The sequence below is a fragment of the Branchiostoma lanceolatum genome, chromosome 4 (genome assembly GCF_035083965.1).
Source record: "Branchiostoma lanceolatum isolate klBraLanc5 chromosome 4, klBraLanc5.hap2, whole genome shotgun sequence".
NCBI lineage: Eukaryota > Metazoa > Chordata > Leptocardii > Amphioxiformes > Branchiostomatidae > Branchiostoma > Branchiostoma lanceolatum.
Genome location: NC_089725.1, coordinates 2,452,723 through 2,480,653, shown reverse-complemented (window position 1 = coordinate 2,480,653; position 27,931 = coordinate 2,452,723). Strand labels below are relative to the sequence as shown.

The 27,931-nt window shown below is 43.3% G+C and overlaps 2 protein-coding genes across 7 annotated transcripts in view; one reads left to right on the top strand and one right to left on the bottom strand.

Moving 5' to 3' along the window:
- Positions 1–10,777, bottom strand: part of LOC136432224 (latent-transforming growth factor beta-binding protein 1-like) — a 49,500-nt gene extending 38,723 nt beyond the window's left edge. For both annotated transcript variants that reach the window (XM_066423283.1, XM_066423285.1), the window contains exons 1-3: positions 10,124–10,777; positions 9,103–9,176; positions 4,765–5,469 (exon numbers count right to left, since the gene is read on the bottom strand). In XM_066423283.1, the coding sequence (XP_066279380.1) occupies positions 4,765–5,469; positions 9,103–9,176; positions 10,124–10,341 (997 nt within the window). In that variant the 5' untranslated portion in view covers positions 10,342–10,777. The remainder of the gene's footprint in view (positions 1–4,764; positions 5,470–9,102; positions 9,177–10,123) is intronic.
- A 6,706-nt stretch (positions 10,778–17,483) lies between these two features.
- LOC136432222 (kinesin-like protein KIF16B) overlaps positions 17,484–27,931 on the top strand; it is a 66,839-nt gene continuing 56,391 nt past the window's right edge. For all 5 annotated transcript variants that reach the window (XM_066423281.1, XM_066423279.1, XM_066423280.1 and 2 more), the window contains exons 1-2: positions 17,484–17,655; positions 17,837–17,906. In XM_066423281.1, coding sequence (XP_066279378.1) covers positions 17,609–17,655; positions 17,837–17,906 — 117 coding nt within the window. In that variant the 5' untranslated portion in view covers positions 17,484–17,608. The remainder of the gene's footprint in view (positions 17,656–17,836; positions 17,907–27,931) is intronic.

The following is a 27,931-nucleotide window of genomic DNA, read 5'->3' as shown; positions in this document are numbered from 1 at the left end:
CAGATTTAACGAGTCGTGGTTTCATGTAGTTAGGCAACAGCCGGCGAGTGCACATTAGTGTGCACCGAGAATAATCACTTTATTCTAATATACCATTTGAACATAATTTGTAGAACTCACAGAGACCTTTACTTGTGTCTCGCTCTCCAAAATATGATGTATTGCGACACTACTTTAATCAGGTACAGGTACAGGTCCGGACCTGGACCTGACCCTCTGGACCTGGACCTGGCCCGGACCTGAATTTTCTGTACCGGTACCCACCCCTAAACAGGAAGCATTGTCTTCGGTGTTCACATTTTATGCATGGTAAATTTATTTCAATGAAAATTTAACTTTGCATTGAATTGTCTCTCATTAGAACAAATTGGCAGCAATCTTTGACAAGTTGATATGAGTATTAGTTGATATTACAGTATTATTTATCATTTTATGTTATAAACCAAACTGTCGTTTTCTTTTATCTATAAACAAGAAAGAGTTCGGCCGAGGCCCGTCCAAGCTCCATCGACACCTGCACAACGCTCGCCCGAAGCACGCCTTACTTTTCATGAGTCGGCCGGAACACTGACGACGGTCATCCGATTATTGTACAAAGCCCGTGCGAGGCTCGCACGAGGCCGAAGAGTTCGGGCGACCTCCGACCGACCAAAAATCGGGTCTAAAATCCTCGGATGCCCGCCCGAATATTGGCCGAGCGCCGGGCGTTGCTCGGGCGAGCTACGGGCAAACTGTTGACGAGCTGTGCGAGTTCAAAAATCGTCGCCGAGGCCTCGCTGAATTTAAGCGCAGCTTCCAGTGACACGCGAACGTCGGCCGAGCTCCGAAAATTCGCCCGAAGCCCGTAGAATCGACAGGACGTCGGTCGTACTTCGCCCGAAAATCGCCATTTGGAGCTCGCCGACAAGTCGGCCGAGCTAAATTCTTCATTTGTGACGGAGGCTTAAAGACTTGATCTGATTCAGACATTGTAGCCCTTCCAATTCTGTACCCTACTTTTGGTGCCGGTTAGCTCACGGCGTCTTTTTGTTACCGAGCCCCCGCGTTGATTTTAAGTCCGGGCTAAAAGTATTCGGGGTCCCGGCCGGGCCCCAAAATAGCCCGTCAACTACCCAGCGGGACCCCTTTTTCCAATTGGGACCCAAGCATAACATAAAAGTCGTAAGGTCTTAAACAGGGTAGGACCCCCATCTTTTCCCTACGATGTTGTTTTACCATTTACCTACATTTGCAGCAGTCTAGCTGTACCTGTCGCCAGCCATCACTTAGAATCGTTTCTGACCGGCACAGACTAACTTCACACCGTCAGCTCTCATGACCTCAACCTGAACTAGAAAGGTGACATTTTCGAGAAAATGCGGATATTTCCCTCCCATTAATAAATGAAGTATGAAATATGACGTTTCTCCATTATGCAAATTAGGTCCTCATAACACGCAGACCAATGTGTTCACATTTCCTAAAGCTACCTACATCTCCAATATGACATCTGTTGCATGTGCCGTGAGGGAAATATGAAGATTCTGCATAAATCATGCAAATGAAGCCCAAATTAGTATAACACACATTCCGTTGTATTCACCTCTGGTAAAGCTACCTACACCTGCAATATCACATCTGTAGTATTTACCGTAAGTGAAATATATAAGTTTCTGTATTAATAGAGCTGCCATCTTACATCTACTTGTAGAAGAAGAAGAACACGACAGCAATTTCCCCCATACCTATACAGGGTACATGGAGGGAAATATAAAAAGGCAATAGACCGATCCTATGGCCCCGTCAAACTCCGTCAAACGTAGAAATGCAAAATAAAAACATAAAAATGACAATATTTGACGGGCCTGCAGCCACGTACTCTCTCATTGGTCGAATAGCTAATATTGGTTTAACTGATAATTGTGATAGACAGTCCGGATCCGTCAATTCAATTTGCGATCGGGCCACCTGATATATGAATAGCCCGTCCTTAAAATTCTGTCATTTAAAGGTTGGACAACATTCACACGTTTACACTAAATAACACATTATTTTCTCTACAAACATGATCAAACGAGGACAGAATATTTCGTTTCATGCTGCAATTTCTGAGAAGTTTGCGACCTAGTTCTATATAAAAAGATGCTCCATTGAAACGGCACGTGTTAAACATCGGGGTTAGTTTACTCGCGGGGTAGAAGATGTTTTTGTAAGCTAACAATCATTTATCTCTGAAGACAACTTAGGGTCCTCTTCGTGGCTCAGAAGGGAACTGGCGGCACGCGCGCGATTGATGCCAGACTCGCCTCCAAGGTTAAAGCGACAGTCTACGGTCTCGCGGTCTCAAATTTACGAGGAAAGCTACAATAAAGGTCTTCTTCGCTCTTATACGAAGCGAGAAGAGGTTGACTGTACTCGATTAGCTTTTATCTGGCGTATGTTTAACTCTTGTTGTCTACTTTCCTTTAGATGTTTTTAAACGTTAAGTCATACAATAGATGACCTGCACCGAGGCCCTCGAGGCATGTACTTTCATCCATAGACTGGGTATCATCCTCCGTAGTTTACCTCTGGCTCATTCTCTTCGCTTGCTAACAACGGAAAAGAATGAGCCAGTAGTATCACGAGGGATGGTACCCAGGCTATATCATTCACGGTATAAGGGGAGTAGCTGTTGTAAGCTCAAGCGGGATGGTTCCTACGAACTACGAGGGGTGATCAATAAGTCCTCGGCCCCACCCAGAAATAAGGTGCGCAACTTAGATTTTTGGGAATACTTAGTAATCTTAAACTATAAAGGCTTTTATTAATGTCCGCCAAAATTCAAATCATTGTGATCATTACTTTGCAGGCGACACCCAGTAATATTAAGTGAGGTAGAAGACAATTGAACTGCGACTTGGGGTGTGCGGGCCAACTTGCTTTCCTGAAAGTCAGATACCCGCTTCTTTTTAGTTGAAATAAGAAGGGAATGTTCATGAGACATTTTGACAATGTCTTCGGAGATCTTATGCCGATTCATGGCATTCATGGCACCAGGAGCTCGACTCACTCAGCTCTGATCACAGTTAAACCTGGTTTTTCTCGCCACTTACCTATTGATTTTTGAATGAACGTCGACTGAAAAGTAATGACCACAATAATTTGAAATTTAGTGGATATTTTCAAAAGACGTCACCGTACATAATGATGCCACGAAATGTGAGTTGTGCACATTATTTTTGGTTGAGGCCAAAAACCTATTGATCACCCCTCGTATCTATTCTCAGCAGAATGGACTTAAAGTTTGAATTTTCGAAGTACGGCCGACGTCCTGTCGATTACGCGGGCTTCGGGCGATTTTTCGGAGCTCGTGTGTCACTGGAAGCTGCGCTTAAATTCAGCGAGGCCTCGGCGGCGATTTTTGAGCTAGACAGCTCGTCAACAGGTTGCCCGTAGCTCGCCCGATCCGACGATTTTAGACCCGATTTTTTGTCGGTTGGAGGTCGCCGGAGGAACTCTTCGGCCTCGTGTGAGCCTCGCTCGGGCTTCGTACAATAATCGGACGACCGTCGTCGGTGTTCCGCCCGACTTATGAAAAGTAAGGCGTGCTTTAGGCGAGAGTTGTGCTGTTGTCGATGGGAGCTTGGACGGGCTCCGGCCGACCTCCTTCTTATTTATACATAAAACGTAACGATAGTTTGGTTTATAACATAAGAAGATAAAGAATACTGAATCGACTCGTAAAAAATGCTGCTAAACTTTTCTAATGAAAGACAATTTAATTGCAAACTAAATGTTCTTTGAAATTAAATCGATTGTAAATAAAAAGTGGACACCAAGGACAATACTTCCCGTTTCTTTTTTGCTGTTGGTTTGGATATGTCAATTCATATTTATCAACTGAGGCTAAAATAACACTTGACTTTCTGAATTTTTTTCCGTAAAATGACTAGTTCAAAGTCCAAAGTTATTACAAATCTATGTTTGTCTGCCGAAGCACGCCCAGACGTCGGCAGGGCGTCGATAGGTTTATCCGAGCTTTGGTCGATTACCATTTGGTGAAAATCATAGCATTTACGTTAAGTAGACGGGTTCGTTGATTTTGTGGCTCCTGTGGTAGCATTTGAGTTTGTCTATCACAAAATTCTTGTTGATTTCACTGTGCCCGTCCACTCTACTCATGGCCTACACATTTCCCACAACTCAAAAATCAAAGTTGATCCAAATATAGGCTTTTTACCAGGTTAGTCGATTCTGACTTCGTCCGTGTCCAAGAAACGGTACGATCCCACGGGGAATTTTTGATTATCAATGTTCGTCGGGCGTACGACGGCCGAGCCCCGTTCAATTCGTGACGGGGCAGGCTTTTAGCGAAAAAGACGGTCGACGCTCGGGCGATTTTGAAATTCGGCGAGCTTCGGGCGATCTACAAATTCGGCCGACGCTCGCATGAATATTGTGACGCCGGCTTTAGCACGTCGGCAGAACGTAATGCGTATACGACGCGGTCACATTCGTCGAACATGTAACTTTAGGACGTCTTACGATTTGGATGACGTAGAATTTTGGCTGTGGCAGAACAAACCACCGACATGGATCTAATTCTAATACATGTACAGCATTTTCCGTAACAAGACACATGCACTACACTTTCCCACGAATGAGCAAGAATGCCCACAGTTTGCGATACCTGACGGCGAGCGCACGACGTATATGTGGCCCTAACTTCAACCATCCATCAACTTCAAATCATTGCATTCATGAAAAGCAAGTAGTGACTAGACTGGAAGTGGTAAATCTTACCCCTGACTTGAGCTGCCATGGGCAGTGACACACCGCCTCCCGATGACGACACCCTGAATCCTCTCAGTGCCACGGTGCGTCCGTCCGGAAGGGTCACTTTTTGCTGACTGCCACCTGTTCCCACTATCTGTGCCACCCTGACCCCTCCGCCACGCTGATCCCAATCCCCCTCCCTTGTACTGGACCTCGTCCCGCCACCAGACGAACCCTGTCCGTTTGGTAGACCGACGATGGTAACTCTTTGTCCTGGACGCAAGGGTAACGACTTTCCGGCTGTCGTCCCATGGCTTTCACCTCCAACAAAAGACACTGACTGACCCGGAGTCAGGGTGATTCGTTGCCGCCCTTGCCCTTCTTGTAAGTGGGCTATTTGGCCATTTGATCCTAAAGCGACAGTTTCAGGTCCTGGGCGACCAACAGAGTACAGCTGCTGACCTCCCGTTGTTGTGTACGCCTGTGCTTCGAACCCATCGCCTCGCCTCTTCGGCGGTGGGACCGGGGCCGCCTGACCAGGGGTTCGGCCCGCCGCCGTGCCCGTGTGCGTCGGTCTCTGGCCTTCGGGTGATGATACAGTTTTGCCGCCCGTCTTGCCACCGTAAGACCGAGGCGCGATGTGACACGCTACTCCCCGATACCCGCCCTGGCAACTACAACGGTTCGGACGAACACAGATCCCTCCATGCAAACACTTGAACGCGCATCTTGCTGCAGAGAAAGAGTAGAGAACAATTTTATATCGGCCATTTGAATTATCTATAGTTTGGACATTGTAAATCTATTACTATCACTAAAGCCTTGCTCTTATAGCAGCTAGACTTTATAGAAAAATCTAATACTGATTTAGTTCCAAGATTTTGTACAGCCAAAGACTGAACTCCGTGGGGATATTTTACATATTAAGTAAAGTCTTACGTTAAAACAATAACTACTATGCCAAATGGCCTATTGAATGAATATCACACATGGTTAGATTGAAAAAAAAGTCACTAAGGATACGGAAACACTGTAGATTGAACAGATTCATGATAAAACAAATAAGTTATGTCTATACATGAAATATCTCGAGATGTTTCGTACAAAGCGTGCTTTCAAACTGTTTCAGCCATATACTTTGGTGCATAAGGTATCTACGAGTAAGCAAGGGCGAAGTTTTGAAATGAAGAAAGTAACTGTGTTAGCTTAAAAAAATAATGTTGCTTTTAAGAATGGCATCCCACAAGATCAAAATAAACAGCAGCATTCGACCTTGTCCTTCCTTTTTGTGTAGTTCTTAAACATAGAAAAGGTCAACATTGACCAAACAATGCTTTCTTAGAAGCGTGCAAAAGGCACGTCATAGCTGCATTCACTACATGTCAGGCGACTTTCCGTGTCAGAAGTCGTAGAGACGCATGCTCTTTGTTGTTGTGAGAAGCGCACGGAAAATCCCTTGTGCTGGCAAGAAGCCACGAATTTGATAGCAGATGTCTTTATCCAACGACGGGTCTGTCTGTCTATCCCGCTACGCAACCCAGCACTGCGACACGCGTAAAAACATAACATCAGCGCAAAGTCGTGGTGTACCTACTCGCTTAAACGTGATAGTTGGCCTGAATGGTTTATGAATAACCGGCGATAGGTCAACGGGTCAGGCAAGAAATAGCACAGGAGCCGCACTGCTCTTCAGCTAATCTGATTTATCTCTTTGCTTACGTGGGCTTTCCTGCCGTAAATATATGAAAGATAAAAACCTTCGACAAATTAGTGTAAACTGCCGTTTCTGTGTGATAGGGTAACCTCATTGAAAGACAGGCAGGTCGTACGTTCTGTTCGATGTGTGAGACAAGCGACAATTCAAGCTCAAACTCTCATATCCAATAGCGAATAGATCTAAACTACCGAGCAAAATCAACATCACATTTCTCGCTAGACTGCACGCTAACATTTGACCTTGACCAAGAACGAACATGAAGAAACGATGTTTGGACTTTCTGCCCGGTAAAAGGTTGGCCCTGTGGATCCAACTTAGATGATGTAAATCTTGACCTTTTCCGACATTGTTTACCGAATCCAAACATGTAACAGCCAGACACCGCGGCTTGGTGGGGAACGAAAAAAAGGCTCTTAGGAATCCCTCCCCACACTGACAGCCTTGTCTTGGCCTAACGCCAGGCCTTCTCCTGTTAGCCGCGAGCTGTCTTCTGTTCTAGTTTGTTGTTAGCACGTCCCCCATGTGCAGAATTCAAAACACCGCCTGTTTCAGGGACAACCACAATTGAAGAGAAAACATTACTCATCATGTTTTTCTCTCTCAGATGCCCACGCATGACATCACCCAGTCTCCGACTGACGGAAACTATGTGGTTTGGAGTCGGCCGGCGCGGGTGCAATGGCCTTACATTGTGGCTTATAACCAGAGAAACCGTTTTCTCTAGCTCTATGACGTAAACGCGGGAATAGATCCTTCTTTGTACTGAAGTGCAAATATACATCAGCAAATATTCCTGTGGACTTGGTTGATCTATCGTCTTAGAAATTGTATTGTTTCACCAGCGGTTACATGTTAGTTTGATGTTTTCTGTAAACGATTGGATTGTTCAAAAACCTTATCTATAGACAGTCTTTCATGCAGGAGTTTGATTTAGATACACTACAACAGGGAAAGCTTTTTTTCATACTATTGTGGTCGTCCCGACGTGATGTCTATAACCTTATCAACATGGCGCTCCGTTATGAATAGAGACCAAATAGTGAACTTTATTGCTCAACAATCGTACATGGTACAATGTATGGCATGAAATCAACAATACTACAAGGCTAATCTATCCTACAATTCTAAGTACAAAATATTTTCGAAACCAGTGTATTTGTTACAATATATAATCATGTATGGGTAATTCTGTCTGGCGGCTTTTCGAATGATTTATGGAGAAATTGACCTATGTACATGGATATAGGAGTCGGACATGACAACAGTACATAGAAAATATCGCTCTGTGTACCAGATAGGGTGAAGTTTGTCTTAGTAGTACTAGTAATAGTCTGTAAAAGCATATCTCTCTCTTTGCTATAAGTTGGACAATTCATTACAAAGTGGAATTCATCTTCAACACTTCCATTACATGTGGGACACAATCTCTGAGTGGCTGGTGTGTTGTGGTGTCGACCCTTTTCAACTTCTAAGCAATGTGCACTGATTCTCAGCTTTGTTATGCTATTTGCAAACAGTTTATTATGAATTGATGTGAGATATGTTTCCATGCCAAAGTGCTTTTTGATTTTAGAATATGCGTGTAGTTTACTGGAATGTCTAAGTTGTTCCCTCCAGCCAGAAAGAAATGAGTCCTTCAGACGTTCTTTGAATATAATTCCAAAATAATTGGCATTAACTGCGGGGTTAAGCCAAACATTTTGGAACCCATGTCTACATAATATATCTTGAACGTGAGTAGCCCAGTCATGTTCTTCTTCGACTGAAGTGTCGTATGCTTTTTTAACAATCTTGTCATTAGGTGAATTTTTCAATCTCAGCCAGTATTTAATCAACTGTGAATATGATACCTGGCCCAAATTGGCGACAACTGTCCGAAAGGCAATACTCAGTAACTCGGGAGCTCAAAGCTGGCGTTCATAATATTTCGTGTCCAAGCAACTTACCAAGAATGGCCTGGTCGGTTGCTAATATCAGTCTTTGCCATATCATATTCACGGGCCCGTGAATAACAAAGCAGTGTATTCTACCTTTCTTACAGAGAACTACATGTTTCAGTCGATCTAAGTGGACGTTTAAATCTATGCATATAAACGAAACGCGATACTCATTCTTGATATACAAGATGACAACATCAGTGCCTTTGTCCATCAGAATTATCGTCAATGATTTCGCCGGATTTAGGGTTGTCACGAAAGGCCAATGTTTACAAGACGAGAGTGAGAGTATGTATGGGGGTTTGCGAGTCGACGATCAACATCAAATTACACACGACAGCGGCGGTGATACAGAGCTCCTTGCCCACCCCCGTGTGCATTCCTCTCACATTCACGTTACATGACTCATAATATCCATGACTAAAGTTGCAGTCGCATACCGCCTGTTTACGGTCTGGCTAGACGTGTAGCCAAATCCCCGGCAGCCTTATTCGGTACATTCTCCTACTCCCCGGGTATCGCCGGCGGAGCAAACTTACATGAACCATTGCCTCACGGGGCACCGGGGTCGCTTCACTCCCAGGAGATGTCAACTTGTGGGCTACTGAAGGTTAACCTTTACAACAATTCCCATCAAAAACACAAAGCGTCACCACTCCGTACTGAAGGGAACAGGGGTAAACAAAGAAACAAGGACTGAGACCAACTTACGTGTTGTGCATGTACGAGTCGCTGAGTTTATCTTCCAGCCGGCGCAACATCTATTGGGGGAACAGACGTTGGGTCTGGAAAAGACAAAAAAGACAGAAAGAAGCTAGGGGTTTAGATTCACGAATGACAAAAGCTGACTCAGGTCAAATGCGGTGGAAAACCTGAGCAGACGCGATGAGTGACTAATAGCTCTTAGGTCTCGACTTGTTGAAAAGACCAACAATAAACGATGGTTGCGTTGTCCCAACGGTGGGTCAGTCTGCCAGTGGTCAGTGTACCAAATCAAATAGTCTGATCCTATGTTGAGTTGTATTAGTTTCTACTAGACTCAATAAGTTACTGGAAAAGTGTCAGAAATTGGCCAAATAGACTGGATGATATACATGTACCAGGTTAGTTAGCTATAGGAGTACAGTTTGTAATCTAGGGAGTCTGCCGGGAGTCGACTCCTTCCGGCCTAGTTTCAAGCTGTACTCCTATGACTCTTCTGTTATATTCCACTCTGGCCGACTTCGTCTATTTTTCCAACAACCTATGGAGTCTGGTAGAGAGTTGGGTGTGTATTCTTGTGCTCCAATAAGTATATCATAGTTATCACGACCTGATCTTATCGCTATCGACATCCACGACAACGTGTGTGACGACTGAGTTATTCCGAGTCAAGGGGTTATCTACCGAAAACAATTAGATCAGCTCCGATAGCTAATGGACCACATCAAACTGTCATGACCAGTATGTACCTGGTCGTGCACCTTTCAACTTTTGGCCAGACCCTCGACGAAATGTCACCTTAACAAAACAATCACTGACCCGGTTTCGACCTACACTTCAGTCCAGGAGAAAAATAAGGGTGGTAAAAGGGTTACGATTAGCCTTGGTTAAGTCCAAGAAAAATTGCAATTTCTTTAAGTGTTGATGCGGTGGTGCTAGCTATGGCACAATTCCCACATAGGAAATATGCCGATCAATAAACTTCAAACGTGGATCAATTAGTAAACAACATAATTTTCTGAGTACAAACCCTCTCAGCTGCTGTCTTTCCGTGCTTGCCCGGCTATGTTGACTTGTGGATGGGTCTCGTCCACCGGCAGTGCCCCGTGCGACATAACGCACCCTGAACCCGGCTGGGATCGACCCGCTGTAGGCAGGTCTCCTAGAGGAAGAGTATCCACTACTCTGTACGTTCCCGACGCAAACGACGAAGAGGAAGACTACGGGAGCAAGAGTCCTGAGATCCATGTCCTCTGGCGTTAGCACTCGCCTCTGTGGCGGGGGACGTCTGTCGGAAACAAGCCGTCCCACGTGACTCACCAACTATACTCCGCGTGTGTGGATGGAAGCTTTTAGAGAGAGGCCCTGCTTCAGCCACGCAGGTTGACTAATGGGAACGCGTGTACAGTCACAGTCCACTCTGATTTCGTCCGACCACCACGGCAGCGACCAAGCAGGAAATACGGCCTGAACTCCCGACAGAACGTGCTCAGTGGAGAACCAGTTAAATATGGACCAGGAATGGCCTAACCAATGGCAAAATTAACTTCGCTTTGACCTCAACCACCCTGATACATGATTGGCTTGCGCATAACAGGCAGGAGGGTGCCCGCCGCACGCGAGCTGTCCGGTCCAGATCATGCCTGAAAACATGTCTCCGCCCGTGAGGGAGCTTTGTACATTCCGGGCTAGTTGTTGCCAGAAACACATTTACACAACTTCCAAATCATGTTACCATATACCAGCACGCCCCCCCCCCCCCCCAATGGTGTCGCGTTTCTAATTCTGATGTCATGCTAGCTGTGCGACGCATGCCGGGCCAGCCAGCCGTCAGTCTCTGGGACACAAGGATCACATTTTGCTTTTGCGAAAATATTACGGTTTCTTCTGTCAATGTATCAGAGATTAAGGGATGTCTATCTGTTCAGATACTACGTGTCTCCATCTAATATCTACCTACAGAGGGCATGAGCCTAAATCTTCCCCATGTCAAAATAGTTTACGGCTTATATCCTGCTTGACCTAAAAGGAAGAGTCGTAACTCAAGTTGATGACCCCCTCCCACGAAAGGTTGTGTCTGGCCGTCTTAAATACTGGAACTGTCAGCTAAGTGTGGATTTCCTGGTTGAAGTAGTCATAACTATTCCTACAAACAGTACACCTCATGTGTGTGTGTGTGTGTGTGTGTGTGTGTGTGTGTGTGTGTCACAGATAAAATAAAGTCCTGCGCGAGGCCAGCAATGGAAGGCGAGGACACAATTTCTATCCAGCGAAGATTCTTTCGCGCCCTATAAAGACAGTATGGTCGCGGTGGCTGTTTCATCTCAGTCGTTGAAGTTTAATGCCCTACATATAGCATGTTATTCAGAGGTATACCGTGCTGTAGTAATCATGAAATGAAGAGGAAGTTTACATAAAAACAAACAAATGTATACTTCTTGTATATGTTGTAGCAGTGTGGGCACCTAGTGGTCAGGAGACTCTCACACAGCCCGGGATACATCTTGTAGTGGGCTTCTTATTTTAGACTTCTTTCACGTTTTAACCAGGCACGGTTTTCTTTGTCGGATTGTTCACCGACAGGGCAAAGGGGGTGTCTTTGCACTTGTATTGAAAGGTTGACAGACTGTTCCTGATACACTTGCCAATGACTCATATTGTGAGGCAGGGCACCGACAGTATTACCCTGCATGAGGTCATCTGTCACCCTCTCGCTATCATGCAACTGTAGCAGGTGGCACGGGCAGGTGCGGGCAGCCCGGGTCGGAAGGATGCAGCGTTTGCCAAGCCGCAGTGGGTCACTTCTCATTTGGTGCAGACATATTCCAACTGGTTCCATGGCAGTACGTGTTGTTGGGGGAAGTGTCTGTCTCCAAACGACATTTGTCAACGAATCTCGAATGTCCATGGATCTACAATGACGTGCTCACACAAACGTCATCCGGTTGTCAATCACGTGAGGAAGTGTGCCGCAGATGTGTGGAGATGGACCTCCCGGCCGACCACAACTCCTGGCGATGGTCTTCGCAACGAGAAACACGCGTCTTCACTGAGCGATCGTTTATCAATATCGAGGCAGGGACCAACTGCAAACCGTATTCAAGTTCTCCGTGATTTAATTTCGTGGCAGGGAGAGTGTTCGCGGTGTTCTTTAGTTCGCAGTTCAAATAATGTGGTATGTGTAGACGGGTAGAAAAATATTTCGCGGTGTTTTTAGGTCGCTGTGAAGAGGTTACCGTGAAAACCGCGAACATTAAACCACCGCGAACTTGAATTACACCCCCTATCCACTAGAGGCTACGACCACTGAGTCGCGAGAGGTTTCAAATCATACCTCTAACGGAACGCTACGAGTTAACATCCGCTACCAGTTACTGTCGTCCACTTTTGGTCATGTCCACATGTCGAGGTGTATTATACTACAGCCAGTTCTCACGAGCAATAGAGAACGGCATAAGCATGGAGAAGAAAGGCTGAATTGGACAATTCTTCATCATAGACCTTAGTATGAATACATGCTCGCACGGCATTAAACAGGTGGAGAAAAACTTACAGACCATGCATTTTTTTTAGAAGAGCTGATATTTCTTCGCATGGGTCAAACATTTGGCTCAGTCTGCGCGGTTGTAAGATAAATGACGTTTTGAAGAAATTGGACGATAACTGGTAACGCTACATCTAGCATCATATTCAAAAGTATAGAGTCAAGGGTCACACAAATCCAATTTTGGTCGCTGTACGGTCGCTCAGCAATCGCTACCTTCTAGTGGAAATAGGCCTCAGAAGCACTTTTAATTAGACCAAGGCGTTAACTGGGCAAATCCACAGGAAACCGCACCTGCGTAGGTCTGTGTAGAACGTCTGATAGGCTAACCAACACCAGTCGTGTAGGAATGTCAGTGCCGTCGGTAAGAAAGACGGGGTCAGGGCCTTGTGTTTGCACACTGCCGCATGTCGTACAGGAGAACCATTATTCACTTCGACATGGTTTTCCACAGGTCCTGACACACTTCAAGCAGGAACGCTTTCTGGTCAGAAGACATGACTGTTAGATTAGAAAAACATTTACTACATTTCTCTTCCAATTTCAGTTCAACCTCAACAAAATGTATGTATACAAGAGCGGCACTGCCACGAACCCACAGCCAGCAGTTCCGCAGGGACATAGCTCCAGTTCCTGTACATAAGGATGGGGCACCGACTTCCACCCGCCCGTAAAATGGGCCTTCCAGAGCCAGAGTAGCCTGGATGCCAGACTGTTTCCAGGGCCTACACCGTGAGGCCAGCTCCTTAGCTTCAGGGCCAACATGTCCCCCGGGCAAGTATTACGCAGGCCTACTCTCGAAGTATAAGCCGACATAAAGAAAACGGGACAAAATAGAAAGCCAATAAAAACGTCTAAAATCAAGTCAAAAACCAGCCGAACCTCTGCTTGGAGCGTAGCACAGGCCGCCTAACCCTAACCTGAACCCGGCGGGCTGGAAAACTCATGCTAATGTGCTAACTTTGGGAGCGGACATATGTTTCTCCCCCGGCCTAAGGGATTGGTGCTGCCGTGTGCAGGTGTCTGGCATCCGGGCTAGAACTAGAGACGTCCTTGACAGAACCAACAAGCCTTCATGAGAATGTCTCAAACATTTGTACCAAGTAAATAGTCGCTAGAAGAAAGCTCTCATCGCCTGTAAGGATGTAACAGGTGGGCGGACAACATCCGCCGTGTCCCCCCCACTTCCTGCCGGGACCGCCGGTGTACACACCGTTCAGTCGGTCTGAAAACCAAGAAAATGATGATACTTCAAATAACCTTTCGACCAAAAACATCCAAAATGACAATTTTTTACTTGCTAGATGGACCACGTTCATTCGGTAAACATTTGGCAAACTTCGGGGGCGTTATAGATGAGAGCTTAACAGCTTTTCCGACAGCTACTTTCGAAATGCAAATCAAATTCTTTGGCTGAATTCCTCCATGTACGTGAACATGTGTGACATGTCCACGTGGGTGGCTTAGGTCGAGCGTAATATGTAATGGAACGGTTGATTGGCTAGGTCAAGACCAAAACATGACAGAAAACATTTTCACACTTTGTTCATGATATTCTTGGCATATCGCACGCGCAGTCCGCATTGAAAGATGACCGGGCCACAGAAAACTTAAAAAAACAAGAGTTCCACGACCTCATATCTCCATGAACAATTCTATTCATGCAAATGACTTACACATTCACTAATATATGTTTGGTCATAAACACCTTTATCTAACTTCACATGTTGCAATATTGACAGTCCTATAATTTTCCAATTAGATGAATTATGGTGTTTTGCATTAATCATGCAAATTATGGATTTATTTGCATAATTGGTATCTGTTGATGCTCCACTTTCCATAAACTACATATGTTGCATGTATTTGAGTCTGATAATGGAAAACACTGCAATTATAGAATTTCCTCATTAGTTATGCAAATTAAGTCCTAATTAGCAAAGTTTGCACTTCATTGTCTACATCTCTATCTAAGCTACCTGTATACTAAATTTCATGGAAATCCATCGTTCCTTTGTTCAGTTATTCTCCTTAGAAGATTTTCACGATAACGCCCCTGCAGTTCCAGAGGAAGCTGCTAGAGAGCCCAAGCCCACACCACGTCTTCATTACACCACAAGCTATCTGCCACCAAAAAATCAAGACCATAGCACGTCCAGGTCAAAAGATACAAAAATTGAATTTCTGCTGCAGTACCAAGGTCACATGCTAGGGGGCTCAAAAGCGACCTAGAATCTCGGCTTCACAACACCCGCCCACATACCAAATATCATTGTAATCCATCAAAAGGTTGTTGAGTTATGCTGACTAGAGTGGTCCGGAAACACAAACAGACAAACAAACAGACAGACACACACACAGACACACCCAAAACAATATCTCCATTTTTCATGGAGATAAAAACCCCACGATAACGTTCAGAGATCTAGTCTAGAATCAATGAATCCTTTAGGTACGGTAACCTCCGATTGAGGGCCTCCCTCTCGTACAGCTACTTTTACTGAAGCCATGACGCCCTCGTACGTCTACAACATAAATGTTTAAGTACCGAATAGAAAAGTTTGTCTCTTTAAGCAGACATGGTTGTATTGCAACATACCTTGTTGAATATCAATCGAGGAAAACCCCTGGTAATCCATCTCGTGTTTTGTTCGTATGTTTGTATTGGACACCCGGTAACACACGAACAGCCTAAGTTGAGGCTCCATATCCGGGCAGATTGATTTGATCCACTAGCACCGTCGGGATTGACCCTTACTCTTATCGATAAGTGTGGTGGGTTCTTTAGCATGATTGACGTGTGGTTCCCTCAAACACGGAGGGACGTCCCTAACCGGATCTAGGTACTCATTTTCACCTAAGTCGAGTGAGGAAATTGGTAAAATGTGCCTTTCCCAATGGCACAGCATCGGGGCCTGTCAGTTTAGTACCTCCAGGTTCTGAGTCCTAACTACAAGGCCACCGTGCCACCCAAATGCTATGGCACCAAAGGTCAAGTTATGACGATTCCGTCATAATCACGAAAACACCATGTACGTGTTGTGATACTTGTGGCAAAGTGTTCGGGGACAACCTTTCACCGTCAGTTTACAAGTTCGCCTGTCCCGCTCAACGGTGCGAGACTATTGGCACATAGCCAGACGGGTTAGTGCTCGGAGTTAGAGCGAAGTGATCTCTGGGGTGTCGCTGGTAAACGATAAGGCTCTACCTAATTCCACGCAATTCCCTTGGTCTATATACATGTAGCTACAGCCACTTCCGTTGGGATTCTGACTTCTTTCGCTTTCTTCGAAAAGAATTTGCGACAAACTTCAATAGGGATTGCAAAAAAGGATCACCATCCTTTCAAATCCGCTATTTTTCTTGACTTCAATTTGGTATCAAGGATATGTCGAAGGTGGCAAATAGATATCTTGAAAAGTAAGGCTCTACTCTAACTCTACTCTACTCTACTCTACTCTACTCTACTCTACTCTACTCTACTCTACTCTACTCTACTCTACTCTACTCTACTCTACTCTACTCTACTCTACTCTACTCTACTCTACTCTACTCTACTCTTGAAGTGAATCTCCAAAATACGGCAGTGTTCATGATCAGAGAGGGGAGCTTTGACGCCATGGACCAGGACTCCGTCACGTTGCCATCTGGACAGTATCGGGAGAGATATTTGGAATTCCACTTAAAAGTCATAGCAACATTCCTAACACATGTTAGAAGTCTTAGAAGAGTTATACAGAAAGGATTAAACGCAATGGGCCAGTTGATTACAGTTCAAGGCGCCATGCATGTTGTGATGACATAAGCGTTTCCACACTCCTTTGTAGTTTGTACACAATGCTGACATTGCTGGTTTCAGCACAGTTTATTTGCACATGTCTCCAACATGCTATAACATGTCTCCAACATGCTTAACATGCTATCATGATATTAATCATAATTTAATTTTCATAATTAATGAGGAAAATCTACCAGTACATTTGCGGTGTTTTCCATTATGTGACTTAAATACATATAACGTATGTAGTCTATGGCAGGGGGAACATCTTAATTTGCATAATTAATGCAAAAGCTAGATAAGTCACTCTGAGCTGTGACGACTATCCGAAGTAATCTTCTTGGAATATTGTTCAGACCTGCGTTAATTTAGCCTCCTTGCCGAGTCTCTCTCCCCCCCTCTCTCTAACTGTTATATATATAATGTTATAAATTAAGGCTTCTTTTGGGTTGTATATCTCTGATTGTGTCAGGTTTCTTGTAAGCCGCCTGCCGTAGGGTGGGTACAGTCACATACAACCGGAAAAATACATTATGATATAAGCGAAAAGGCCCAACCCGAAGAGCCTGCTAAATAGGCAAAATCAATCTCCAAGCACGCAAAATGTGTTTATGTTGCCTAGGTGTAATGGAGGCTAAAACAGTAATCCGCTAAAACAGCCTGAACACATGTATCAACTTCAGTGCGAACGACAGTCCTAGTCGATAGTTATATCGCTGTTTCTAACTTGGAGCGCGGTCCAAAGGACGACCCGCCTAGTACGGAACTTCGAACTGGAATTTGAACTTGGGAGCATGGTAATCCCCACCAGATATAGAAATGAAGGCAAAATCGTGACGTTTCTAAAGCTCAATCAGCGAGCCTCTGTACTGCTTCGCAGTCCTTTGGGCACGGGAAGTGACCGAGAGTGTAAACTTAAGCTAAAAAGGTTGGAATTCACGCCACCACCCGGGAACTTGAGAAACGTTGGACATTACCGGAAGAAGAAGAACGTTACAATTTTACCTTTCTACATCTGCTTGAAGTTTAGAAGTCACGTGACATATCAACTCATCAGTGAGTCATGTGATCACATGTCATTTACAAGATGGCGGCGCCCAGTGTAAATTTGACGTTACTGTCTCCTGCTTTTTCTAGTTTATAAGCTCATATTCGGTACTTTAACATTTATGTTGTAGACTTACGAAGACGTCATGGCTTCAGTAAAAGTAGCTGTGCGAGTGAGGCCCCTCAATCAGAGGTGAGACTATATTTTACCGTACTTAAAACGATGTCGACTCATTGATTCGACTGTTGATTTTTGACCCGGCTCTCTGAACGTTTTCATGGTTTTTCAAAAATATTTTCCTGTAGCCCGGGGCAATCATTTCCTTTTTCTACTGAGTTTTCAACAAGAAATAACGTTTTTTTCTTCTATACAGGGAGCTCGATTTAAAGAGTGGGAGTATTATCGAGATGGAAGCCAAGAGAACGACAATCACAAACATGAAGGTTTGTTTTGTTTATTTTGTGCCAAGATCTAGCTATAAGTTATTAGTTTTACTCTGGTCACACGCCACTGTTTACTGTTTCGACTCCAATAATTTTTTCACTTAGGCGACTGATGTTTTATTGTTCTACACGGCCATGCCGCTCTTTTAATTGTTGTAGTGATAGAGTACAGCTACAATATGATATGAAGCACACAGAGCCACATACGTATACTGTTAGATGCCAGTACTCATGACTCATGTGTACGTACTAGTAGCCACCTCTCCCTCGGGACTTTCTACAGGTACACATGGGGTAAGTATGGTGATTATCAACACAAAGGGGTAATTTTGGGGAGAGTAAAGGTGTCAGCAAAGAACAACACTACTCTACTGAAAGTAAATAATGAGTTCCCAAATTGCAATAATTTGTTGGAGATGGAACAGCTTTGTCGGATTTTCTCCTTCACCTGTCAAAATTTGCAGGACAAGGTAACTCAAAGTTGTAATCATAATCAAAACAAAAGGAATGAAAGTAAAGATCACAAGAAAAAAAGAAGTCACAGGGTTATTGTTTCAGAACCCATTGTTTCCGAACATTACTATTTGCAATAATTGTCTTGCTTGAAAAATTTGTTACTCTCATATGCCAGAAAAATGGGTTACTGTGTGTCTTCAAATTTTCACGGTGGTTTTATGTTCGCGGTTTTTGCATTGGGGTGATACTTCACTGATACTTCACTGATACTTCACTGTGAAGTTAAAATTGCTGGTGTTTCCATTACTTTATATACATTATGTGACTATAGTACTCTCGTGAACCTAAAACCACAGCGAACCCTCGATTTTCTCCTTACAGCAAAATTAAGATCACTATGAACTTAACATTCACAGTAATGCAGTAACAGAGAGAATCGTCACTTGGTTACTTAGTTCCTTATAGTGGTACAGTGGCTAAATCTTGGAGATATGTTTATTATTGACAACTAGCAACTTCAAAATGCTTGACTCACTATGATGTCAGAGGGCTTACTTTCAGCAAGGATGTTCTATATCTGATATAAGTCAAGTCAGGTCAAGTCAAAGCCTTTATTTTACCTCCTTGCTTTCAGTCAATGTCTTGCTGTACTCTGTATTCTAGCTACATCATGTATTTGAAGGATGCAGGCAAGTGACTGTATGATAAAGCTATCTAATGTAATTTACCAACATTTTTTTTGCCATAATCAAGGAGGTTAAAAATTTTCTAACCTCCTCGGCATAATTGTCCCAGTTGCCCCAAATACTACAATCTCTGTCATTTTTTGATAAATCATAAATGTTGTTTTTAGAAAGATCCCAAGTTTGTGAATTTGTTTAGTCTGATTTTTTATTTATTTTGATTTACCACATTTTGTGGAAGGATTGACATAACAGGTGAACTATCACCTTTTCAAGATGTCATCCCAGACCGGACTGTAAGATTTCGACCATCGCACACCGGGGCATGCCCCTACTCTTTTTCGAAAGGTGTGGTGGGTTCTTTAACGTGCGCGGGGTGTTGCTCTCCCCAAACACGGGACCTCCATTTAACGTCCTATCCGAGGGATGTCCCTAACCCTAGATGAGCTAGGTACTCATTTACACCTGAGTGAAGTGAGGAAAGTCGTGTTAAGTGCCTTTCCCAAGGGCACAACGTCGGGGCGCAAGTTCGGACATGTCTCCGGGCACACCTGGGATTAGATCCCGGGACCCATTGTTTGACAGCCGCGTGCTCTACAGTTGCGCCACACGACACGAGTCTGATGTCTGATTGATTCAGTTATCTACCGTAGCATTGTTCGTCCGCAAAGAAACAATCAGCACATTTGTTTGTCTATGGTATGTGCATATGAATGGGAGGCACACTTGACACAAGACTGCTGAAAGCTGTTTCTAATGCATGTGCCATCGTCCTAATGAAAGGCGGCCAGAGGGGTTAATCAATATTTTAATGGTGTGGTGCTAATCCCTCGTTTGCTCAGGCCTCTGGATAAATCAGATAATCAGCTTAACTGAACGCAAGGCTACTAGTATCTTAACAAAGAATTCTATGGAGGAACGTAGGTAATAGCTTTCTTGTTGATGCCTGATGGACATACAGGCATTTTGTTATCCAGATAATTATTAGATATACATGTATCAGGCAGCAAAGCATTTTGAATTCAATGACATTTGCCTGTACTTGTTCAGTTGAACTCACAATGTACATAATGTAGTACCTAAACAACACACATACATTTGTACACAGGAATCCCCAAAGCCAGGTATCCTCACTTTTTTCTTCTTGATACTATTACTAATACATTGTTGGATCCTCCACTTCCAGTGGACTAGCTTCCTACTGTAGGGGTCTGTGTGGCCTAAGGGCTATGGAAATGAAGATGGACACTGCCCCTTTTCACCAAAAGTCAGCTAAATAGTTAAAACTATTTAACTGACTAGGCCTAACAAAAGTCAGGTTACAAAAAGAACTTCAAGGGAAATTCGTCTTGTTATGTGTTCTTTTATGTCTTATTAACAACTGGCCTTCTTATTGTGCTTATGGTCTCATGCCTGAATTACTCCGCGTGTAGATGCCAAAAGAGTGCGGGCTAAAAAAATAATTGGGCCCCAAAGTCAGGTGTTTAAGTCAATGATAATTAGCCTTTGATCGATCCCACCTGATATAAGAAGCATTTGAGATGAAAGCTTGTTCATCTCTGACAGGATAAGGCAGGAAAGTTTCGGCATCCAAGCGATTGTGGGACGTACACGCTATTTTGACCTGAGTACTACGGTCGGGCTCTCTTGGCACCAGAAAGCCTCTTGCGGCTGGTAGGTAACGGCAGTTTTAAATGCCATTACAGATCGCTCCATAGGTTATATTTTGGTGACAATTTTTTCGTTGTCTCAAGATCGTGTGTGCTTGCAATAGAAAGTAAAACATCTCCGGAAACTCTGTGTTTTTATTGGAATTACAGCCATGAAAGGTTCGTGTTTTTCAGTTATTTCCTATGGGACGGCCAAACTGGCGTGTGAGACCTTATCGCCCCACATCTATGCCAACAATATTCACGATGAAGGAACTGTGTATACGTATAGGGAATACATGGGTAGAGTCTCCACGGGTTTAATGAGTATCATATTGCTTTACAAAACACACATTGTGTAATTCACCACAAGTGGAATTCTGTAAAAAGTCGTCTGATTATGTATTCATTGATACATAATCTAGCGGAAAATAACACCCCCTTCTAGAATTTAGGACTCCTTTAACAAACATACAACAGAAATATATAGGTGAGTATAGACAACAATACATGAGTTAAACATTCATAGTAGACAAAAGTGTGTTATACTTAAGCTAATCGAGTAGATTTTCTTTCTTTCATTGTGAAAGAATACTGCTAGATGAAGGTCAGTGTTTCTAGGGCGAACAACAATAGCAGAATACTATTTGCAGATTTTGTCAGTAGAATGTTGAGATCAGCAGTTGTTCGCCAGTGCGCCATCAAATATTGATTGTTCACTGGCCCCTGTGGCGCAGTAGTGGTCAGATTTACAATGAAGCCTTGAAGGGAACTGGTCCAAGGCCATACTGCATAACATAACAGTAGCCGACAGTTGATTCTATAAAGGTCTATGCCAATCTATCATTGGTGACACTTGGTTAACCGTGTTGGCAACAGTTCCCACTACCATATTGTGCTATTGTGCTCTTTTTATTTGGGTTGAATGTGTGATAGTTGTGTGCCGATTTCTTAAAAGAAGAGAGAACGCTAGCGACCCCAAAAAACACCCCTCCCAATGAAATGGTATCGCTACCCTGCGATGTCACAAAATCAAGACGGCGGCCACCACACATGCCAACGAATACAACAAAGGTTTTGCTATGCAAACCTGTAATCAAATGGAGCAGTGGGCACTTTAGAAATGTTACGATTTCGCCTTCCTACATCTGCTTGGAGATTCTAAACACCTGTGGGTAATCACTGGGACAGACTTGACCAGGGGGTCAATGGGGGAGGGGGGGACCTAATGGTTAGGACTTTAATCATTGCCAAGTTTGGAATTACTAAACCAAGGCCCAAGACCATGTTCGTTTTATCATGTCTGGAACCCAGGACAGTTTGGGATAAAAGCATCTGGTCTGTAAAATACTAATGAGCTTCTGTTTTGATATCGACTTGCTTTTACTCTTAGTTACCTGTATATATTCACTATAAATTAGTATAATGGAACAATTTGCTACATTGCATTGTAGGAGTCCCAGTTCCCACTACCATTTCATGAATTGTAAGTGAATTTTTTCAGAAGACGAGTTTTATTGAATGAATGAATGAACAGGGCTCGAAATTGTTTTTTGGAAATAGGTACACTGATGCACCCAAATTAGGTGCAGAGAAAAAAAAATTGAGTACACCACATAAAATAAAGTTGAATGTCAGCAAAACACAAGTTTGACACTACTGCCTCTCTTAAGAACTTTAATCTGTAATTCTATATAGATTTCAAATTTCAACTAATTGCGCAAGCAGTACAGTACAGCAAAAGGTTATATTGCTTTTTCTAATACTTACATTTCAAGAATATTCTGTATACTAGTGAACCAGAGAACCGTTACCCTATAGAGTATAACAAAAATATCTGGCACCCACAGTCAAAAATTAGGTGCACAGCTCCAATTTTGGGTGCACACAGATGCAGATTTTCAAGCCCTGAATGAATAAAAGGCCTTTTTTGTAGGTTTATGCTCTTGCAAACTAAGTAGGTCATGGTGAATGTTGAAACAATTCTGTAGTACAGTTAGTAATTTACGCATAATCATGGTGTTGATGTTGAAGACCATCTTACTATATCATGGGGGTGCCAAAACCCACAAGGTAGAGACAGACCATTTATTTCACCTAATTCAGCAAATGCATCTAGTCTATCCTACCACAGACACTCCTATACTGCCCAGATTTCACAAAAAATCCCACCAAAAAAGGATTTTCAATGGTTTAAACCCTTTTTACTTGAGCTCTCTCACCGTGGGGTCTAGGCGTAGGCGCTAACTGTTGTGACTCCACTATAGCCCACAGTCAAAAATTAGGAATTCACCCAGGCGAGGAGACTGAAGTTTTGGGCAATCTTTGTCCTGTCCAAGGTAAAGGTCCTTCTGTCATCTAAGTGCACAAAGATCCCTGTGTTCTGACCTTGTAAATAAGAACCAGACTTGTTCTTAAGAAAGGGTCTAAGGTAGGTTCGGGTCAAGTCAAGGTGTTGCCTGGGGGTAGCCACAATCTGTGTCTTAATTAGAATCTGAAGGACAACGTTTTTCAGAATTCGTTAAGGGTATTTTGCATGCAGCAATCTGGATATCTGAGATCAAAAGTTCATGTGCAGCAAACATACAGTTAACACAAAAACCTATTCATAACCCCTCATAACTTTTCTTTGATTTTGCTATGTGAAAAGTGGCTTTGTTTTAAGTTAAACTACTGGTGCAAATTAGAAACATTGATAACTAGTAAGTATACAGACCCGTCCCACAGCTGGCGTAACCGAGAATATAACGTTCTCAGCGACGGTAGATTTAAGGTTCCGGTTTGGAATTGTTTTGACCGCATACCTAAAGAGTGCGTGAAGATAAGACGCAAATCCTAGGTTTTCTCGTTAGTTTTGGCTCCCGATATTTCGGCTATCGCTATAGCAGTGTATAATCATTTATATTTCCTGAAAGACCCGATCTTCGTAGCGTTTTACGGTTTCGGAGTTTTGGCCGTCCGCGAAGACTTCCTGGTATTAGTGCGCGATGACGGTAACGCGGCCTTGTCGCCTGATTACCCAAATTGTGCATTCTATGTGCGTTTTGCATGGTTTCGCACCATCGGGTATTGCGGAAAACGTATCCTCACGATTTTCTTCATTTTTCCTAATTGCACAGACAGAATGATGACCTTTATTCACATATCAGTCATTATCCTAGGAAAACTTTTATTTTCCTTCTAGCGACCTTGGAAGAATGCCCTAAAAATAGCAGTTTTGGGGATGAAAATTTCCTAACACGACGGTTTTTACCAAAAATGATGTTTCCACAGAAAATATCAAATTCGTCTGTCGTTCAAAGACAAGGCACCCCTATCCATCGGAAACACTGAATTGGCCAAAAAAGGATGTTTGGAAAAGCGCTATTACCTTTCTGGGAACGAGTCATGTCAGCCCCGAATTGTAAAAAAAAACTCTGAACCGAGACCATAATTATCTTCGCCGAGTACTTGTACTCGGAGAAGATTATGTTTTCGGTTGAAAAATCTGTTGGGTGGGTCTGAATGTATGTCAGGAGCATAACTCAAGAAAACTTCAATGAATCTTTATGATTTTTGGTTGGTGTGTAGTGGTAGTGTAAAGGAAGGTCAAGTTCGAAAATGGTTCACCTTGCGTTTTTCAATAGTACTGCAGCGGACTTTGCATTTTTTTGTGTTTGTATGTAGGCAAAAAAAGTGACGGAAACGTTGATGGATCTTCATGATTTTTTGCAGGTGTGTAGATGTTGTAGAAACGGAGGTCAAGTTCAAAAATGGTTCCCCTGGTATTTTCCGTCGGTACTGCAGCTGGCTTTGTGTGGATGTGTATTTGTATGTCGCCAGCATAACTCGAGAAGCTGTTGATGGATCCTTATGATATTCAGTGTATGGGTAGGATTTACAGAAAGGAAGGTCAAGTTCGATAATGGGCCTTCTAGCGGGTACCAAAGGTACTGCAGCAGAGCTTCAAAATTTAGGGGCATATTTTCTGAAAGTGCTATGGTCATGATTTTTGTGTGGTAGATAGTTCATGCCACAGAAAGTAAGTTCTGTAAATTTTGGCCCCCTAGCGGCTTGTTAAGAACTGCAGTGGGTGTTTTTGTTTTGACATTCGGACATGAATAACTTGAGAAGGGGTCGACAGATCGTCGTGATGTTTGGTATGTAGAGAGCTCGGATGGTGCTTTACATTATCAATGACTAATTATGCAAATAAGCAGCTAATTTGCATAATTAGTAAGCAAAGTTTGTTAACCCACTGCCTTTCAATGGGACATGGGACAGTGTCAGGTCATGTAAACAGATAGCCTTGCATAAACGTACATGTAGGTCAAATAAATAAACCATTCTCCAAGCAGAGGTGTGAGTCCCGCTGGTTTTTGACGCGTTCAGTTTAAGCATTTTAGTTCAACACGGTTGGCGACATACCGAAATAGGGACAAAATAGAAAGCCTGACTAAAAACACCTAAAAACGTGCCAGATTTATTCTATTCATATGTATTGACTATACTATTTCATCATCACTTTCAACTGTCAACACTGCCATATCGAACCTTTGTGGCCCATATAATATCAACATACTCACATTTTTTCATGACCAGTTATAACATATATCAGCACACTCTACACATATACTAGTCCTGTACCACCAAATGATTTTTAACCCTATCTAGACTGGACTCATTCGCCCAATCATAACGTCCAAATGGTATGGTGCATGATCAAATTTGCAGGGGGTGATAAGCACGTAAATATTAATCACTTTCCATAATAAGCCTTGATCATTTGGCGAAGATAATGTGTTCGTGGAACTCTAGTTACTCAATGGTATATCACTATATGTGAAATTTCATGGTTCAGAGGTACAGTGAAACCTGCCTAGACCACCTCTTCAACCTGGCCACCTGAAAATTTTCCCCATAGGCCCAAGGCACCACCTGTCCACCGCGACCACAACCAGCACGAATTGGGACCGCACAGGGCCCAATCCCTGCCCATAACGACCGCCTAATTTTCGAGCGCGTGGTGACGTTGGATTTGGAAATGTTTTTAAGACCTTGATGGACAAAAATCTATGGTCCATCGATAAAACGTTTACACTGTAAACATTGTAAATAAAAAGGTCTGCATTATACTAAATAAGACAAAATATTTATCGATGTTGTTGTGCCCATCGTAATCTTACCTTTTTCAATATCGCCGCAAGGTTCTGGTCCAGTTTGAACTTAGGATTTTGAAAATGCTTACGTGATGGACGGCGTCAATCCTCTTCAAGGTGACCACCTGTCCAAACCGACTGCTTTTCCTCAGTCCCCCGGGCGGTCGCCTATGACAGGTTTGACTACCGGTATACTTTACAAAAGATGCCATGTCTGGAATTATCTATTCGTACCCTCTCTTGTTTAAGTTCATGTTTGCCAAGTTTACGGAATGTTGGCATCCAGACCCAGCTTACTCAGTAGTGAAAATGTATATTTTGTTTAGATAGAGGTGGCATGTGGCATGTGCATCCACTCACATTATAACAACTGCAGCACACAGAGAACTTATGAAGAATGTCTGCATGCCCTTTTCCATGATGCGAAGCAAGCTATTTCAATTCACCATTAATAATAGCTTACCCGTGCTAATTCAATGTTAACAAAGGCTTGTCCATAGGTTTGTTGTGAAGAGTAATTGGTTGCTTTAATTCTTCATAATTGTAACAGTGGGGGTTCAAGCGCCTCCAACTGACCAGGCTAACTGGTCGCGACCTTTTAGCGTAGTGGTTAAGGCGTGCGTGCCTGTGATCTGGCCTCCGGTTTCGGCGTTAGTTCGAATCTCGGTTGGGGTCACTTCTGTTTCTACTCGCTCCTTTGATTTGTTTCAATAATCATAACACTTTGATTGTTATCCTGACTATAGCAGACTAGTTTTGCAAGACCTCCCATGAACACAATGGAAGAATCCTACGAACTCAATTCCAAAACCTTTTGCAAGGACAAGTTAAGGTCGCAGAACACAGTATTAATGGGCGACCAACGTCCCCAATAGTAGTTCGGGTTTGAAGTAGTGCGTCACGATGCCTGAAAAGGCTGTAGTTTTTCTTCTGTACACGTTAGCAAGGCTGAAACTGTGGTGAATGATAGAGGAATACGTCAGTTTTGAGACTGTACGAGTTGGATTACGATGTTTGTTTGGTCGGCTTGGATTCGCGCCTGAATATTGGTACCACCCGACTACTGTGAGTCGGCTGCAGTATGGTGACCTCCGCTGGGGGTCATATCAAAGTGGCATTTAAAAGAGAACGAGTCGGCAACTTTAAGCTCATTTTCACATATTTTGTACATTGAACCTTGAAGTCAAACATATTAAAATCTGGCACCCTACTATAAATTTTCAAGCGTCAAAGCTTCTCACGTTTGGATCCTTGACCATGTAAATCCCTATAGGCGAAATACTGTGGTCTGCAACCTTATTTTACTATTAAGCGTAACCGGGACATGACTGCAACCCTTCCCACATCGTTTATGAACGGGGAACAATAAACCCGCCAATCAGCTGATTACGACAATGCTTGATACATTCACATATGACGCGTGAACACCGAAGGATCATTGATGTCTTTCCTAAGATTTGTTTAGTAGAACCACACGCTTTTCTTAAAATGGTTTTGCCTTTTTTAGAATAAGGTGGTATCCAGGAGTTGCTCCTTATCCCAGAGCTGCTCGGAAGCACTTCCTGGATACCTACAACACGTTGCGAGCAAGACTGCGGGTCCTGGATATCCAGGATGTGCTTCAGAGTAGCTTTGGGATAAGGGGCAACTTTGGGATACAACAGCTCCTCTGTAGTAAGAAGAGTTTCCTGATGTTGTGGTCTGGGAAGACAGAGAGTGTTTAGTTCTACAGTACGTGATGCACTTTGTGAGGTGTCCGTAAAAGCCCCTTGCAGCTTACCTGTGTATATTTGAACATGACCTTTAGTGGGCTTCTGCGTTACATCAACAGGCAGGGTGTAGCCATTGCCAAGGTTACTGAGGATAATAGAGCACCATAGTACCACTTGTGTCTCCGAGAATGACAGTGTGGCATTGAGTAGCTCAGCAGGTGTCCAAACATCACTCACTATTTACCAAATGTGAACAATCTGCAAATCACACATTTTGTTTAAATTTGCAAAGAATTAGTTACATGTGTTGGACTTGCATTTAGAGGAGGAAATGCAAGAATACTGTAGGACCTGTATTGGTACCTTATAAGAGTGTATCCTGTTTCA